This window comes from Dermacentor variabilis, chromosome 1 (assembly GCF_050947875.1).
Source record: "Dermacentor variabilis isolate Ectoservices chromosome 1, ASM5094787v1, whole genome shotgun sequence".
In the NCBI taxonomy this organism is placed as follows: Eukaryota; Metazoa; Arthropoda; class Arachnida; order Ixodida; family Ixodidae; genus Dermacentor; species Dermacentor variabilis.
In genome coordinates, this window is record NC_134568.1 from 230,759,938 (window position 1) to 230,777,491 (window position 17,554).

The following is a 17,554-nucleotide window of genomic DNA, read 5'->3' on the forward strand; positions in this document are numbered from 1 at the left end:
GGCGATCAGCAAGTTTGGACGTGGTGGTTCATAGTGTCTTTTTTTTCATTGTTTAACTTAGGTAGGACATTAAGAAGTATAATAGCAAGATCTTGGTGGCGCGACCCACCGTTCTGTTCCAAAGAAGACGCTCATAACGTCCATCCATTTATTCAGCATCCATATATCTAGAGTTTTAATTATTGTATAAAACTCTATGGATGCATCAGCCCGCTGTCTGTTTGAGCAGCTGCTTGAGAAGCCTCTCTGCCCTCACATAGCCCCGGTTCTCAGATGGCGCATCGATCGGTAGATTTGTCGGGTAGGTGGGGAGGTGTTCAGAGCTTTTCGAATTGATAATGATAAATCTTAGCACCGGACAAAGGAGTCACTGTCAACGATGAATACTACTACTGAAGTCAAAGTCTGCCTCCTTGGAGTAAGAGAACCGTATGACATATGAAGTCAACTGCTTATGTCTGAAGCGGAACTGCGCGCCGAGTCAGCTGTTAGCGCGTAACCTGTTGCTATATGCCATGTGATAGTAATGATTTGTGCTGCAGGCCCGTACACTGCAGATGTAGCGCTCCTTCATCATGTCTGAATATTACTATGTAATGTCGCATTCAGATTGAGAACCTGCTGAAAGCTAACCGGGCAGGTCTATTTGCTTGCAGGACTCCGGTGTTGGGAAATCTAGCATCCTGCAGCGGTTTGTATACAATACGTTTAATTCCAGCGCGGAGAGCACTATAGGGTGGGTATACATTTATAACGTGAGTCGTCCTTATTTGCTTGGTGTCCGGTGCGCAAATACCACTTTCTCTGAAGTGGCACATAGCACACGCTTATATTAGCTGCTGAAAACTGGCTTTACATGTAGCGCGTCTATTTTGTGATTTCCTAAGGTTCTAGCATTTTGAGCATAACTTCATATCTTGTATTCGAGGAAACATCTACCCTGCAACATCACGCTCAGTTTGTGCAATGAGTGGGGGAAAAGATTTTATTTTATTATTTTTATTATTTTATTATTTTTTCTTTACATTTCGTGACTGTGGGCAAATGGAACTTGTGTACCCAATAAGTAAGCTGGTTGAAAAGTAAACTCATTTGCTAGTGAGTAACATGCTATATACGTTTTTATAACAGCACTGCAAAAACTGTGCAAGCATTCAAAAGGATACTTACACCCCTGTCACGCAGGCAGTTTCACCTTTGTTGTTGAAGTCTGTGTGCGTCGAACTTTTCCAGCGTGACAGAAGTACGAGACATGACTGAGCACAGCAGATTCGAATGCAAGGGTGCTTCAGAACTGCATGTAACAGGGCTCAATCAGCGCCGAGTTTGAGCGTGCTCATGTGTTCCCGTGTGACATGAGCTGAGCGCTTAACGAGGAAACAATATGTGCCTTGATAGGGATCGATATCTTGTGTTATAAATTTTCGCTGTGAGTCAGCCTTGAACTGACCCATGTGCGGTGCTGTTTCTGCATATGATGACAAACCTTTTGGCTCGTCAGTGTGCACTTGTGACTAAGTAGAGCTGTTCTTCAGCCATGCTATATATATGTGTGTGTAAATGCACTGTTGAGGGAAAATGGAAACAGTGGAATGCATGCCCGAAGCATAACTGAAGGTATAGTGGGTGCCGTCTGCTTGTCCTTGTCGACATGGGTACACAAATTTTTTTCATGCAGAGTGTGGGCATATTTATACTTTTTGTGCGCAAACAAACAGGGACGAAGAATAGGGGCAACACAAGGACGAGCGCCCCTATTCTTCGTCCCTGTTTGTTTGCGCACAAAAAGTATAAATATGAATATGTTCCAACTAGGCCGACTCGCAGTTATGCTCCAGAGTGTGGGGTTGCTTGTCTATTGTGATAATGTCACCTATGCTATGTTGTTCGATGCTTGCTTTCTCACCCAATTTCCACTGCAGCACCATTCCCATCTAGTCAGTTACATTATAGTGGCTTGCACCATTGTCGCTCTTGCAGCATGATATTGGTGGCACATATTCAGTTTCCTGACCTACATTGCTTTGCTGCAACTGTCAAAGAGCTTCCAGAGTATGATCATTGTGTGAATAAAGGCAGAAATATATTGCACTACATGAGTGACAATGGTGCTAGCCACCATAACCATACTGGCAAGGTGAGAATGGCACTGCAGTGGGTTAGGTGAGGGAACAAAATCGTACAATACAGTAGAGGCAGTGCTGGGCAGTATCGAAAATACATGCATCTTAGATCTGTGTCATGATAGGTATGGCAAGACTTGTATCAGTATCTGTACTTTCGATACTTGAAAGATGTATCATGTATCTTAAGATACAAGATACTGGCTATTGCGACATAACTATAAACATTGGCTGAACTCCGCTTCTCAAGCTGATACTGCTGTCACTAAGCCACCTGTTTAAAACTAAAGGCAGCAGTATTACTTTATCTTTCGGCCAGCGCTGTTGCTGCTGTACACCTGTCCTGTAAGCTGGTATTGCATTACGGCGATACGTTTACAGACAAGGTAAAAGTCCACAGCGGTATTTGTGCCATCGTGCAGAGGCTTATTGACATTCTTGTAATTAGATGGCGACCTGCTATAGCTGGTCGGCAAGCAGAGCAGCAACTCCCATCAATTACAAAACTGACAAGCAAAAACTGCTCACAGCGCAGAATGTAAAGAGCTTTCATGTTAAGCAACGGAATGAAAATATTACAGTTTGAGCAAGAAAGACAAAAATATTGAGATACTAACTGACATCTTATTCAAATGCAACAAGGTTGGTTTCCAAGCAAACATTATTGTGCATGCGCATTTGCTGCTACATTATATAGATGTACAATAAAAAATTTGCAAATGTATTGTAGTATATTAAGATACAAATGGAAAGTATCATATCAGATACAATTGCGGTAGTATCTTTTATCTGTATTTCAAATACTTGTTGCCTGAGTATCATGTATCATATTATGATACAGTTGCAAAGTATGTTTGCCCAGCCCTGAGTACAGGCAGCATTATCGCAGTAGGGCAAGCAGCCCCGCACTCACTGTAAAAACCATATGCAACCCGCTGTGGTTGCTTAGTGGCTATGATGTTGGGCTGCAAAGCACGAGTTTGCGGGATCGAATCCCGGCCACGACGGCCGCATTTCGATGGGGGCGAAATGCGAAAACACCTGTGTACTTAGATTTAGGTGCACATTAAAGAACCCCAAGTGGTCCAACTTTCAGGAGTCCCCCACTATGGCGTGCCGCATAGTCAGATAGTGGTTTTGGCACGTAAAACCCCATAATTTAATTCTTTAAAAACCATATGCATGCACATGTGGGCAACGGTGATTAGCTGACGGCATGCACTGTACCATCAGTTATGCTTCGAGCACGCTCTTTGCATTTCATTTGCCCATGATAGTACATCTGGCCCTTGTATATGTATGAATAATAAGCTGTATGTGTCTGGTAATTGGATACGAATGTTGCAGCATGCTCTCAAATCTTTGGAGTAATGAAATGTTTCATTTGTGGGCTGCAGGAAGGGCATACTTGTGTTTAATTTTATGCTCTGGTTTTATTTTAGGGCATCATTTATGATGAAAAACCTGGTGTTGCATGACCGTACATTCAAATTTAATATTTGGGACACTGCTGGCCAAGAAAGGGTATGCAGTGTGTTTTATCTATTTTCTCTATTTATGCCACTGTTCTTTGGATCTGCATAGTTAAGTTGGTTCTCGTTTTTTTATTAAGCATTTCTGGGGCATGTTGGGTAATGGGACTAAATTCTTATACTGGGAGCCTCAGGGCTAGTAGCAGGGGTGGCATCAGGGTTTTTCTATTGGAGTTGCAGAGCATGATTCTCCATTTTTGCTGAAGGTGCAAGGACACTCCATTACTTGGCACCTAATGCTGCTAGGAAGGGAGAAAATCATGGAGCTTTGGCCGCCGCCTCTCTTCGCCCCCTTTAGAGCTGCGTCTGGCTAGTAGACATGAAAGGTTGCTTCAAATAAGGGACACAAAAGGTTAGGAATACAATATTATATTGTGTGCACAGCGTTGTGTGCAGAATAATTTGCTTGTAAATTAATATGTGGTAAAGCAGGTGGCACTATACTGTGCAAACATTACGTATATGTCCCAGAATGGGGCACAACATTTACAAGCTCAAGCTCTGTTGGTGCACCAGCTTCAAGAGTTGCATATTTGGCAGCTTCACTTGTTTGTATTTTGTGTAAAACATTAGTTTTTTTTTTTCTGGGCACCTTAAACAAAACTTATCAGGTGTCAATATTTATTCACAGCAGGGCTAGGAACATCGGGTGCTTGCTAGAAGCTGCCATCTGACATTTCATCAAATGAAAGACCCGGATAATAGAACTACTATGTGTTATCATGTACATGAAGGGATGCACAGAGAACAGTTTCTGTTATAGCAGCCACAAAATGTAGCATTTGTAATATGATCCTATCCAAGGGACAAGCATTTGTGATAGTGTTTGGGTAGCGTCTATGACACTGGGTGTTACTCTATGTACATGTTGAATGTTTGCTTGGCAAGCTTTAAATGACAACTTTGAGAGTAAATACATTTTGCAGAAGGATTGTGTGCACAACACTGGGGATTTCAAAAAATTTAGTTTTTTTTTTCATATAACTTGCCTTGTATGGACACTAACTGCATTTCTTATCAAAAATCCCTCTTAGCACTCAACCACGGGATTTTCATTTCTTCATGCAATATTTAAAGAATGATCTTCCCAACACTTTGGTTTTTAAAGAACTTTGATGTGAATAAAAGTTTTGTTTTTATTAAACTTTCCAGCTATTCTTATATTTATTGTTCAGCTAAAAAAACATTTAAAGAGAACATAAAAATATTGTTTGTCCGTAAAATATACATGTTGGTTTGCAGTATCGAGCTTTGGCTCCAATGTACTACCGAGGTGCTGGGGCTGCTGTCATTGTTTATGACATCACGTCTATGGTAACTATCTCACACTGTCTCAGATATATTGCCTCGCTGTCTTGTTGTTATAGAGATTTCTGGCTGCCACCTGCTTGTGGAGATTCCATCAGTCTTGTGTAGAGCACTCGAGCAGTTTACTGTAGCATAAAGAAACCCCTGAACATTGCTGCTACCTTTGAAAGACATGTTCTTGTGCTTCTGTGAAACCCTTCAGACACAAGCGTGAATGAAGCATCTGCTCCCACATTTAGCTTTTAATGTTGCGCAGGGGACCATGCAAGCAGTCTGGGCAGTATAATGGCACACACTGTATAGCAAGCTGTTCTTGTGCTACTATTATTGTATACAACATGCTTGATTGCTGAAATAGGCAAAGTGCAGCTATTGCAAATCCCACCAAATGTTTCGGAAAAAGTGCATATGAGCTTACCAACTCATGCCGACTCACTCTCTCTCTATTATTTGCGTTTTAATGTATATTTTGCATGTGAATATGGTGTTGCTGATGATATTTGCACATTTCAGGAGAGTTTCAATGCAGTGCAGAGTTGGGTGCGAGAGTTACAGCTTCATGGGGACCCAAACATTGCCCTGGGTATAGCAGGCAACAAGTGCGACTTGGAGGATCATCGAGAAGTGAGTTTAGCAAGTGAGTTATTACCTCTTTATTTCGTTGTTATTACTCATTTGTGTGAGTTTTCATAGCAACTAGTTTGTGCGATGATATAGCTACTTTGCAGTCATTCAACAATTTGGAGGATTGAATGACCCCGAAGCACAATGTTCTAGCACAAGCTTTCCTTATCAGCTTTTTTGTGTTATGGAAAACATGAAATGTTTCTAAAAGAATGCGTTCTGGCAATTTTCACACCTTCCAGTTACACTGCACAGGTGAAAATAACCGTCCTAATGACATTTAAGATATGATCCCTGGCTGCCACATTCTGTTGCTTCAGTCCCATGAGAAACTTGTTTTGCTGTATTGTTTAATCAATTTCCCTGTTCATATTGGCAGCACTTGGTTTCCACTGATTTTTGCACGTGCAAACTTAGAGGCCAGCATTACAGTAACAGTGATAATAAAATAAATAAGGTTGTACTGCTATAATTCTGTATTGCTACTGTTAGTACTTTACAACCATCACAAGTGTTGAAACATCTAGACAACCTCCAAGCTGGTACAGAGCAACTATGGATGTCGTGCAAGGTAGGTAATACTGTCACGCGGCCTATAATGGATGTACAGATAAGTTGACAGCTGGAAGGGCCCATAACCACCTCTGTCAAAAAAATGTGGCTACACTAACCAGCAAGGATGATTTCCTCTTGATACAGAAAGGAGCATAAAATTGTTTTGATAATGCCATTTATCATTTAGTGACTTTGTTAGTAATTCATTTGCCTACCCCTGCAATGATTTGTGCAAAGTTCCTTAAGCTGCTGAAATCATGCTAGATAAGTACGAACATGATGTGCTTACTGTCATATAATGGGTTGCTCAAGTGGAGCAAGATGTTGTTCATGTATGAGGAAGTGCCAAATAAACCATCCCCATTGCAGACATTGCATCCTTGAGCTTATGATGCTCAATTCAAGGGATAGGGACTACACCTGTCTATGTGTGTCACCACACCATCATGATAACTGTTTGTACAGCTCCTTGGTTGTGTAGTGCTGCAGGACAATATGCATTCATTGTATCGGTTCCCATTGCCGCAGGATGAAAGTAATTGTGTAGTGTATATTGCCAACGCCGCAAGATGCCTCCATTGTCTCCCGCTGGGCACCTTCAGCCTATAGAAATCCCCAGTGAACCATTTTACTGCGTCGGCCTGGACCTCCTTGGCCCATTTCCAACTTCATCCTCGGGCAACAAGTGGGTGGCTCTTGCGACGGACTACCGTATTTACTCGCGTAATGATCACACCCCTGAATTTTGTCGTCAAAATTCGATTTTTAAAATTTCCTGTGTAATGATCGCACCCCAAACTTGCTGTAGCGATATGTCGTGTGCCAAGTCTAGCTAATAACGATCGCGCTTACTATCTGTCGAGTGCTACGCGAACGACTCTTCAAGACAAACCAAGCGGTCTGCACGCACCAAATATTCTTAAGTAGATGCCTCACTTCATTACTTTCCGCACTTCCATGACAAACAGAGGTACGACCAAACTTGCCTTTATTATGTGTAGGCTTTATAATGGTTGTGGTCAACAACAACAAAAAAGGCGCCTTTCGATTCTTCTCATCTGCACTCGTGGGCACGCAACAAATCGCGAGCGGCAATGATAGTGGCCACGTTTACACTGATACGTTAGAAGTGTACCCTATTCATACGCCGACGCTTGTAACACAGCTAAGATATTCACCCACCCTTACCGGAAATGTGCCGTATTAGGATAGTAGTGAAGACAGATGCCGTAGTTTCCGCAGCATGCTGGCCATGTGTTTCTATGCCACTGGCAGCTAAGCATGCCCATTTGTTTCTGTTTCCTCAAAGTGGACATGGCTACTTTATTGCCACAAACTTGCCGGTATTAACAATAGTATTATTCATTACTGATACGGAAAAAACTATTTAAATGCCTGTAATGTACTCACGAGAAGAAAAACAAATCGCATTCGGCGCGTTCGCCTTGCTCCGCTGACCGCCATTCTTGTTTTGGTGTCCCGCATCAACGCAGGACACCCGCATCCCGCAGCAAACGTAGAATGAAAAAAAATTTTTTTCTTTTCGCGGAAAATTTAACTCTTGTAATGATCGCACCCCTGAATTTGCATCAATTTTTCTGACAAAAAAGTGCGATCATTATGTGAGTAAATAAAGTATACCATGCATTATGCCATAATGCAGGCCCTCCCTATGAGCTGCGCAACTGATGTGGCTGATTTCCTTCTTCATGAAGTGATCCTACATCATGGTGCCCCACGTCAGCTACTCACTGATAGAGGCCGCTGTTTTCTTTCTAAGGTTGTCGACGACCTTCTTCGCTCTTGCTCCACGTCCCACAAGTTCACGACGACTTACCACCCGCAGACAAACGGACCGAGCGTCTCAACCGTACACTCGCGGACATGCTCTCCATGTACGGGTCCGATGATAACCGGGATTGGGACTGCCCCTTACCCTTCGTGACATTTGTGTACAATTCGTCACGTCACAATATTACTGGTTATTCTCCATTCTATCTACTATATGGCCGTGACCCACTCCTGGCTCTTGACTCGCTGCTCCCTTCTGATGCCATCACTACCACATTCTATGCTCACGATGCCATTTTTCGCGTGGTCACAGCACGTTGCATTGCCCGTGACCGTCTTCTGGCGTCTCAGACTAACCAAAAGCACGGTTACGACAGTCGTCGTCGGGACATCATTTCAGGCCTGAGTCACTTGTCCTGCTTTGGTTACCCTCCCGTCACGTCGGCCTTTGCGAAAAACTGCTGCTGCGATACGTTGGGCCATACCGAGTTCTTCGCGAAGTCGCCAGCCTCAAATATGAGATATCACCTGTGGCTTCGACGTCTTCTACCCAACCAAGAACTGATATCGTGCACGTTTCGCGACTAAAGCCCTATAACTCCCACACTGATTTGACACCCTAGGAAGCATCGAGACGATGCTTCTGCTGCCGGGGGTTGATGTCACGTACGAGTTTGTGCCGCTGTGGACAAAAGGATGGTGTGAGGTAAAGAGGAGGTTGAAGTGTCTCGACGATCGGTAGATGGTGTTACCCTGACTACTGAGCTACAACTTCGTAACTGTATATATTGTAAATACATATATTTTCTCCCCCTGTACCAATATTATACCACTTGAAAAGCATTGAAATGTGGCCATTTCACTGTGTTAGCTATGTTTGGGGTGTTCATTGACGTAAAGTCCAAGCATGATGCAATAGATGATGTACGGCAATATTGCATCATGCTTCATGACTGATTTTTAAAGTTTTATGGCTCACCCCAGATTATATCCTATGTCATACATCCTTTGATGGCTGATGGTTGGCAATAGCTGAAGTAAAGAACAGCATCAATTATCATGCCATGGTAGATTTCTTGACTGAGGAGGGAGCAGCACTAGAAAATGTTCATGAGTGCACAAGGAATGCCTTCAAGTACTGCGCACCTTCATATGCAACTGTGAAAACGTGGGCAGGTTTGTTTAGGCACGCCAGGAAGACATTCTAAGCTGAGCCGCCGGCTGATCACCCAGTTAGTAACCACTAAAAAAATGTGGCATAAATCGGAATTTTAATAAATGCATAAGTTTTCCATGGTTCGTGTTCTCCATTTGTCACTTTCAGGGGTACTTTTATTCTTACATGACATGGCATCTGATGTGGCACCTGACTGGAGTGATGTGTTCTACACACTGGATTTGCAAGTCAGTTGTCACTTAAAAGTGATTGATCAGGAATACAGCACCAGGCTGCTGTAGAGATGAGCATCAGTACAGTACTAGGTCTGATGAAGCTATCCTGGATGCACTTACATTCATGTCAAGTCAAAGGTCTGCTTGCACTGTGTTCTGATATGATGACTGGGCAAGGTGGGTCTTCACAGCAAGAATTTGGAGATGGCGATGAAGGCTGGCGTCATCATGGCGAAAATAAGAAGAAAATGTATTGACATGATATGTCCTGGGTAGTGACTCTGTCAGTCTCAAGTGTTACTGCTTAAAGGGACCCTCACCAGGTCTGGCCTTTTTGAGCTGTCAAGCGCAGAGCATACAATGCGCGCTAACGATCGTGTTTGCAAAGAATTACATCGCTGCGTGCCGCAGAAAGATAGGAAATTTCAAACCGAATGCCATTTTTCCTTCTCTTCGTGGCCGCCGCACTCCAAGCTGTAGGATGACGTACTCCCCCGTCTCTGAGCCTACGTACTCGAGTCCGCAGTGTGACGTCGCTCGTGGTGACGCGCAACCTCGAGAATTATTCAAGGCATCAGTTATCTGTGCAATCTGTTGCTTGAATTGACGAATTGAAGTTCAGAGAAATAATAAAACACACAAACGGAATGTGTGCATGTTTTTTGTTTGACTTCGCACCGAAGCAAGAGAGATGTATTTCCGCTTCATCTGCTTGTTCCCACGGTCGTGCGGTCATGTGCATAGCTACCAAAACTATGCCATTTTCTCTCGTGCTCCAGCGCGTGATCATGCTCTGCGATCCGCTTGTTCTGCCTCAGTATTCGTGTAGCACTGAATTATACTGCTAGTCATGTTTCCTTGAGCACAGCGCGCAAAATCATGCACTGCGCGAACGAGACAACAGCTGGCCCGCGGTGCCATCAGCGAAAGTGCGTAGCGCCAGAAAAAAACAAAGAAGCGAGGAGAAAAAAAAGATGAAGGCATATGTGTCATGCGATCCTCGAGGTCTGTTATGGGAGAACGCAGGGAAGGAATTTCGCTTGCGAAGGTTGCTAGACGGGGTGAGTGGAGAGAGCGTCTTGCTTGGCAGTGGAGCCCGCCTGCTGAAATCATGGGTGCGCAGCACTGAAATATTTTTATCTCTGCTATTAATGAGCCGATTTGAAAAATTTTTGCGGCAGAACGCTCCTTAGAGGACATGTAAAAACTTTCAGTGTATAATCAAAATTTGCTATGGGGTCAGGTGAGGGGCTCTTTAAAGGGACAGACAGCCGCTCAGAACATTAATCAAGATAACCATGCTGATAGAATGATTCCCTATCGTAGTGGCTAAAACGAGCCATGTGTTTCTCATTAAACATAGATTTATATATTTAATTCATCACTAAAAGTCGTGAAAAATGACCTTTGGGGCCCCAGGCGGCACAAGCATGAAGCTGCATAAGAGGTCCACCATGTGACCTTCTACTAGTGTATGCAGTTAGGGGTATTTTTATTAGTATTTAAATGCAGTATACTTTTTATTATCATAAGTTTTTCCTGACCTACAATGTGTAGGTAAGCCTTTGTTTGTAGTGAGCAGAAAAGTGGCGCTGCCTTCGCCTTCGTTATTGATAAGTTGGCTTGGCTCGTCTATCGACAGAACGATGATGACTGGGGCCAGCCAGCCATGACGTAGGCATGTCTGCAGTATTTGCAGAGGGGCAGGGGAGCCCTAGCCCAAGTCCTTGCAGTTTTTGCATTGTGGCCACTGCAGTGGATGAACTGGGCAAGTTCACTTGGGGTAACAGAGCATCGTATCTACTTAGTGATACAGTAGAAGACTGTTGATATGTTTTTAAAAGAACCGAAAAGAAAAAAAAAATGGCAGGCAGGAAAGTGTAACAGTGAGGAAGGCCCCAAATGGCCACAGCAACTTCAGTAACAGCTCCAAGTGGCTGCTAGTACAGTTATTAGACGCTTCAGTGTGCTCCTACTGTGACCGGGGATGGTACGCACATGTGTGTATAATTAAGAGACACATACAATGTTGCATGACAGCAGCCCCTTCCCACTCTTGATATGCTTCATCATAGCCGTAGTTGCTTTTGCGCCATAAAACCCTATATAAACTTCACTGCAATGTCTTTTGTAAGCTCAATGGTATGACACAGTTTTATTTCAGTGAAGCTTACCAAAGAGCACCGCAATGCATATAGTAAGGCCCTTGCTGGTCCCAATATAAATGTAGTCCTGTGCTTAGTGGATTTGGCCCAGTGTGCGGGGATCCCTATATGTTTTGGCCGATGCGCACTTTGGGTGCTTCGTTAACTGACCTGTGCACGTTTTCTTCCGATATGCTTGTCTGGCTTGTGCAACTTTGATTGCTTATTGCAGACTAAGGTTGCTAGTTGCAGTGTATTCATCGCTTGTTTCAACACATTTATCATCTTTGTAGCAACGTGTGAGAGCAAATTTCTTTTCAAAATGCTAAATTTATGTGGCTGTCGCATTTAAATGCAACATAAGATGTGGGAACATTGCAGAATGACAACAAATCAAGTAGGAACATAGCACATGGGATTCAGTGGGATTTAGGTTGGTACTGTGGAAACATGATGTAGCAGCCAGCAAAACACAACAGCAAGGGACATATCAACGGGGTTCCATTCTATTTTTCTATATTCATTGGTGCTCTGTAGCCACATGATGTAATGAATTAAGTGTCATTCTGTTGGTGTTTATATGCCATATGCATAGTCTCATTAGATCAAACCAAACACATTTTTTTCACATTAACGCAAATTAGGGGGGAAAAAGCACAATGAAATGGCTTGAGAAATTCTCAACCTTCTTACAAGAGCTTTGACAGCATGACAGAGCAGACAGACATGAAAATTGTAAATATAGTATAAGAGAAGCAGAATCGTGAAAGAATCTATGTACAGTTTAATTATAACTTCAACTTCATATGTATCCCAAATCTGAGGTCTCAAACATCCACGAGAGGAAACAGAAGCACGGAAGTGTCATGGCAAAAACAACTTGAGACACATAGAAGCAACAATAACAAAGACATGATAATATGTAGTGTTTAGTGGCTCAAGGGCCAGATATGGCCCTCGAGCCACTAAAGCACTGGAGCAAGACATTAGGAAACAACTGCATCAGCTGAATCTGACCTCCCTGCCTGAGTGATGTCCAGACCAGATCTATCAGATTGGTGCAACGAATCAGGTAGGATATTTTCCAACAATTGGAGGTCATACATTAATGGCACGTTGGCACCTTGCAAAGCTCTCCTTTTTGTTGTATAGACTGATTTGTTATGCTTTAAAATTGCCGTGTCGTTTAACCAGAAGTTTGCATTTTATATTCAAAATATACTCCTTGGCTTATGTGTACCAGTAGATTTATTTGAAGAAATTAGGCACAAGGAGGGTTCGACAGACTGTTAGAAATCATTTATAAAATTATTTTTTCTAGCCTTCAGATGTCTGATAGCAGGATTGTCTGCATTGTGGTTCCACAGAACCAAGTGGCAATAATATAGTGGAAAAAGATTAATAAATTTAAATGTTTGGCAGACTCAATTTAGGGAGAGGATTGTGCAATCTGTGGTGAATCTAGCCTTGCAAAGGCATGCCAGCAGTTGCTCCGCCTGAATGTCTCCTTTTACCATGCAGGGATAAATCTGCATATGAGCATGCAGTTCATCGCAAGCATACAGTTCACTCCATATCCTGTGGGGCTATCGACTGCATTACCCATTTGGTAGTTGATGTCTGCATGATGCGAAGCATTCATGATTTGTAGAGAACGGTTGTATGGATAATGTAGCTGTTGTGTAATGAACATTTATGTAGAGATTATGTGCTGTGGTGTTTGTATTTATAATAAGACAATGTTTCTGATGACAAGATAGAAGATGGAAAGCAAACTAGAACTCTTTGCCCCAGTGGTACATACTTTTAGACTACACTACCACTGGGATCAGATTACGAAAAACGGCGTGATGAGCTGCATTATCACCTGAATCGGCCTATGAAAAATTGCGATATGAGCTGCACTATCTCCAGGATTAGCCCACCAAAACTGTGTATACCTGGCCTGGCTGTTTGCACAGGAGTGGCTGCACTTGGAGAAGAATGCTTCACATTAAAACTTGTCCGACTCTGGAAGTATGCAATGTTTCTATTCAAGATGCCCACTATATGGCTAAAGTTTTGAAATTCAACATTCGTGTGGTCATCCCGTGTTTTTCAAAAAAATAAACTCCCCAATCTTTAAAAGATTTGACACTCATTTCTTGTAGAGACTAAGATAACTGCGTAATCACGAATGATTTGCCTATTCTTTGCTCTAAAAATTACTGCCTTGGTTCTTGGGGTACTTATTTCAACTTTTGTGTCCATGACTCGAAGGATTGTGTAACTTTGTTTACGTTTGTGATAGTCTCGGCATTGATGGAGAAGCTACAAATATACTGATATCGGTGTAAACCACAAGCTTAGTCTGAAGAAGTTTGAGCTTTATTATTTAAATACGGTTTGAAGAGCAAGGGACCCTGAAGGCTTCCTTGAGAAACACTTGAAATTATTTTCATGTGACATTTTCACCTCTTATTGAAATGCACTGATACTTCTGGGAAAAATAGCTCATCAAAAATGTGAGGTCCTGTTCATGTATATCATAATTTGGTTTCTGGAAAAGAATATGATAGATGTAATCGAATGATTGAGTTGATAAAAGCTTCAAGTTTGATTTGAAATAAAAACTAAAAGAAGTATGCTGAATTGAAAGAAAAAAAATAAACGCTAACCCTTGTCCATAATTCGAGGTATTGTTGACAAGAAAAATCTTATTTCTCTTGAACAGTACTTGCACCACGCTTTATCATGTTCTGGAATCGTCAAGCCTGGCTTGGGGGGGGGGGGGCACTATCTTGCTGTAAAAACACTTCATGATCAATTTTGAATGCAAAAATGTAATGTTAGTGGGATCATTGATGTAACTTCCTGTTTACTGCACTTTTAGGAAACATGAAACCAATTGTAAACATCACTTTGTGAGTGCGAGGATAAAAATATTCCATTGATTAAAAAAAATGAAGAAAACTAAGAAATGCAGCCATGGTGTGTACAAGTTTTATTGTACTTGTGGACATCTTCTTGCTTGCCCTCGTACACTTCTTTTCAATTACTGATTTTGTCAAGTACCAACAAGGTCAAATTTCTTAATTTTATTTTATTAGTTTCAGGCTACATGACGCTTTTGTAGAAGAAAATATAAAACGATGCAAGATGTATTTGGCCGAGATTGTCCCCCATTTCTTTTACACAATAACACTTATTTGTATCGTCGGACAAATTTCACCTGAAAGTGTGTGTGCTACCTACAGTAAGAGCAAAGAAAGAACTCTGCATCAAGAAATTGTGCGACCAGCTTGTATTCCTTGTTCTTGACACGGATACTCAGCTGGCTAATGTGCAGGGGCCCGAGCTTAGTCCTTCGTGATGTATGGCAAAGTGGAAGTAATAAAGATCAATTTTGTTGTAGCACATGACTACATAACTTTGCTTTGCCCTCTGTTTTTTTTTTTTTCCCACTGTTATACAGTACTAGAGGTTCCAAACATTGCCGAAAACCTGTGGATGAGTGACCGGTGGTGTGCATTGAGCATACATTCACTGTGAAGCGGTCCACATTGGTGGGTTGCTTTGCTGCAAATTGGTCGATTTTCTGGTGCTGAAACCTTCCGATTGCAGTAAATTGATGATACGGTACTCTGCTAGATCATCACTTTTTATGTGAAAAGGGGAGAATATCCCGGTTGTAAGTAAAATAAGCACATCAGGCAAACCTGGCACTCAGCCACACATCCTCTGTTTTCACACTTCCTTTGTGCTTTATGGCTGTGTTCGTCTTGTATAATGCCCGGCCATTTATTATTACTGATCCATCACATACTTAATGCCATGATGCCTTCCATGATGTTAAAATGCTGGACGGCAACAAAACAAATTTGCGTGGATGACGGAGTATGCGACCGAGCACACAGGGGGCACTGGACACAGGCCAACACAGTGCAGAGATAACAGCGCAAGGCCCAATGCTGCAGTTCATTGGGAGAGGGTGTTCAAGCTACAGTTACACCTTGATATAACGAAGTCGGTAAAATTGGCAATTTTCTTTGTTATACCAAAATTTCTCTGTATTGAAATTCGACATTTTATGCAAACAAGTACAGTCGCCGATCGATTTTTCTTACACTGAAAGGTGTCGCAGAATTTTCCGAATTATCAGGCAATCGAAAAAAGCAAATTTGAATGAGAAAACAATTATTTTTAATGAATTTGGGAGTAGGCAACGAATAATAGTTTCATGCTGTAAGAGTTGCGGTCTGGCATGTCAAATGGGGTAGCTGGCCCATGCCGTCGTCCGACTGATCCACACTGAGGACATTGTTGAAAGGTGGAGTGTGTTCTCATCGAGTACGAGGAGTTCTGGGTTTTACAATATCTACATGAAAAGTGGAGAATATTACATCTCATCAGTCTAGCATGACTCTAGTGAAGCATTCCGAGGAGCCAAAAAAGTTCCCTTCCCCCTCTGTCCTTAGATCCCTAGGCCAGGGAGAACTGCCGCCCCCCTTTGTCCATTCGGAGTGTCCAAAGTCGAAGGACCCGTGTTGAGGGCGAGGGTTCACACAATCACTCCCGCAGCTTTTTTCACTGAACACACAAAAAGGAGGGGAGCTTTGTAGACTGGGATTGCCATGCTCGACTCAAGCTGGCTCGTCCTGGTTCCTCGTATGACCCTGCAGTTAGCTGGAGCATCCGTCATATGACCGTGGTGGTTACCAGAGTCCGTGGCGGAAAACCTTAGAACACTTTTTTTCCGAGGTTTTCTTGCTCCCATGGGTCCGTGAAGGCGACAGTGAACCAACTGGTCCACCAAAGGTGTCTTGCCTTCCGGGCGCCGCAGGTCTGTCCGAGGGTGAGGCATTGTTAGCTTCACGAAGCCATTCATCACAGTGGAGCAGGAGAGGCTAGGTCACTAACCCAGCTGGCCGATCTTAACAATGCTGTGTACGTCGACGGTATCTTCGACATTGGTGGTATGAATTAAGCGAAGCTAGCCACACCGGCCCCGCAACTGATAGCGTCGCTCGCACTGGGACGATGCTATCAGGAAAAGTGCTGGCAGTGGGGAGCAAATGCTTCATCTGCCTCTCACTCCAATGGGTTGCCAAAACTTGAGATTATGCAATATTCAATATTAAACGCATGGGAAGACAGCTTGCATAGTGCCATGCCATCTCGGCACGCCCACTTTTTGTACACGTTGCAGATTACCTCTAATGTTAGATTACCTCTAATATTAGATTACCTCTAAAGCAGGGTGAGTGGCTGTGTATGCGCTCAGCCACGCTTACAGCCATGCACAGCCACAGCGAGGCAAGTGCCATCTTACCCCCCACTTTGCCCCCCCCCCCGTCTCCTCACACACGCTTGATCACGTTACTGCGAAATCGCTGCCCTTTTCCTTTGCTTGCATGGGAAGGCATCACATGTGTAGCCACCATTTTTCTTGTCTCACCCTCACACACTTTCACTCGTTCCTAAAGCACACAGTGCGTGGGCGCAATACGATTTTATCACACTTGGACTTCATACAGAACATGATGCAGCTTGGCTCCACTTCGATGTTGCTCTTGTCTTGTGGTGCGCGATTTAAGAAATGCGTTTGCAAACAGCCGCTTGTAATTCAATCATTTGACCATCTGCGTCCGCGGAAGTTTCCATTTATTGTCTCGGCATTCCTTTGTGGTGACAGTGAAATTTCATTATATTGAAATCGCATACAAACACACTTCACTATATTGAGGTTCTAAATGTATGGTGTTCTATGAACAATAGGTTATGAAAAGGTAAATACTTCGTTATATTGAGAATTTCATTATATTGAAGTTCGTTAGCCTGCCTGCCTGCCTAATTGTATTAGGGCACTACACTCACGGAACAAAGTTGTCACAGATACACATGCTGTACATGCACGTGCACTGATGGCTAGCAATTGATTTGAGGAGTAATCCACACTGAGCCAGGTTCCAACAGCCTGCCACATGGTTACTTTGCCTATTCTCACGGTGAATAGTGCATTTGTATATTTTGTACTTTGTAGTACAAATTGCAGTCTCACTTTAAAAACTCGAGCAGGGCAGGTTAAACCTCTGTAAAGTAGCCT

The 17,554-nt window shown here is 42.8% G+C and overlaps 1 protein-coding gene across 8 annotated transcripts in view; it reads left to right on the plus strand.

The window, feature by feature from the left end:
* Nucleotides 1–206: 206 nt before the first annotated feature.
* LOC142558564 (ras-related protein Rab-31-like) overlaps nucleotides 207–17,554 on the plus strand; it is a 32,039-nt gene continuing 14,691 nt past the window's right edge. Inside the window, exons 1-6 of one of the 8 annotated variants that reach the window (XM_075670722.1) lie at nucleotides 250–418; nucleotides 657–736; nucleotides 3,566–3,647; nucleotides 4,898–4,969; nucleotides 5,477–5,600; nucleotides 12,991–14,542. In XM_075670722.1, the coding sequence (XP_075526837.1) occupies nucleotides 380–418; nucleotides 657–736; nucleotides 3,566–3,647; nucleotides 4,898–4,969; nucleotides 5,477–5,600; nucleotides 12,991–13,082 (489 nt within the window). In that variant the 5' untranslated portion in view covers nucleotides 250–379 and the 3' untranslated portion in view covers nucleotides 13,083–14,542. The other 7 variants (XM_075670730.1, XM_075670701.1, XM_075670745.1 and 4 more) reach the window with 7 other exon arrangements.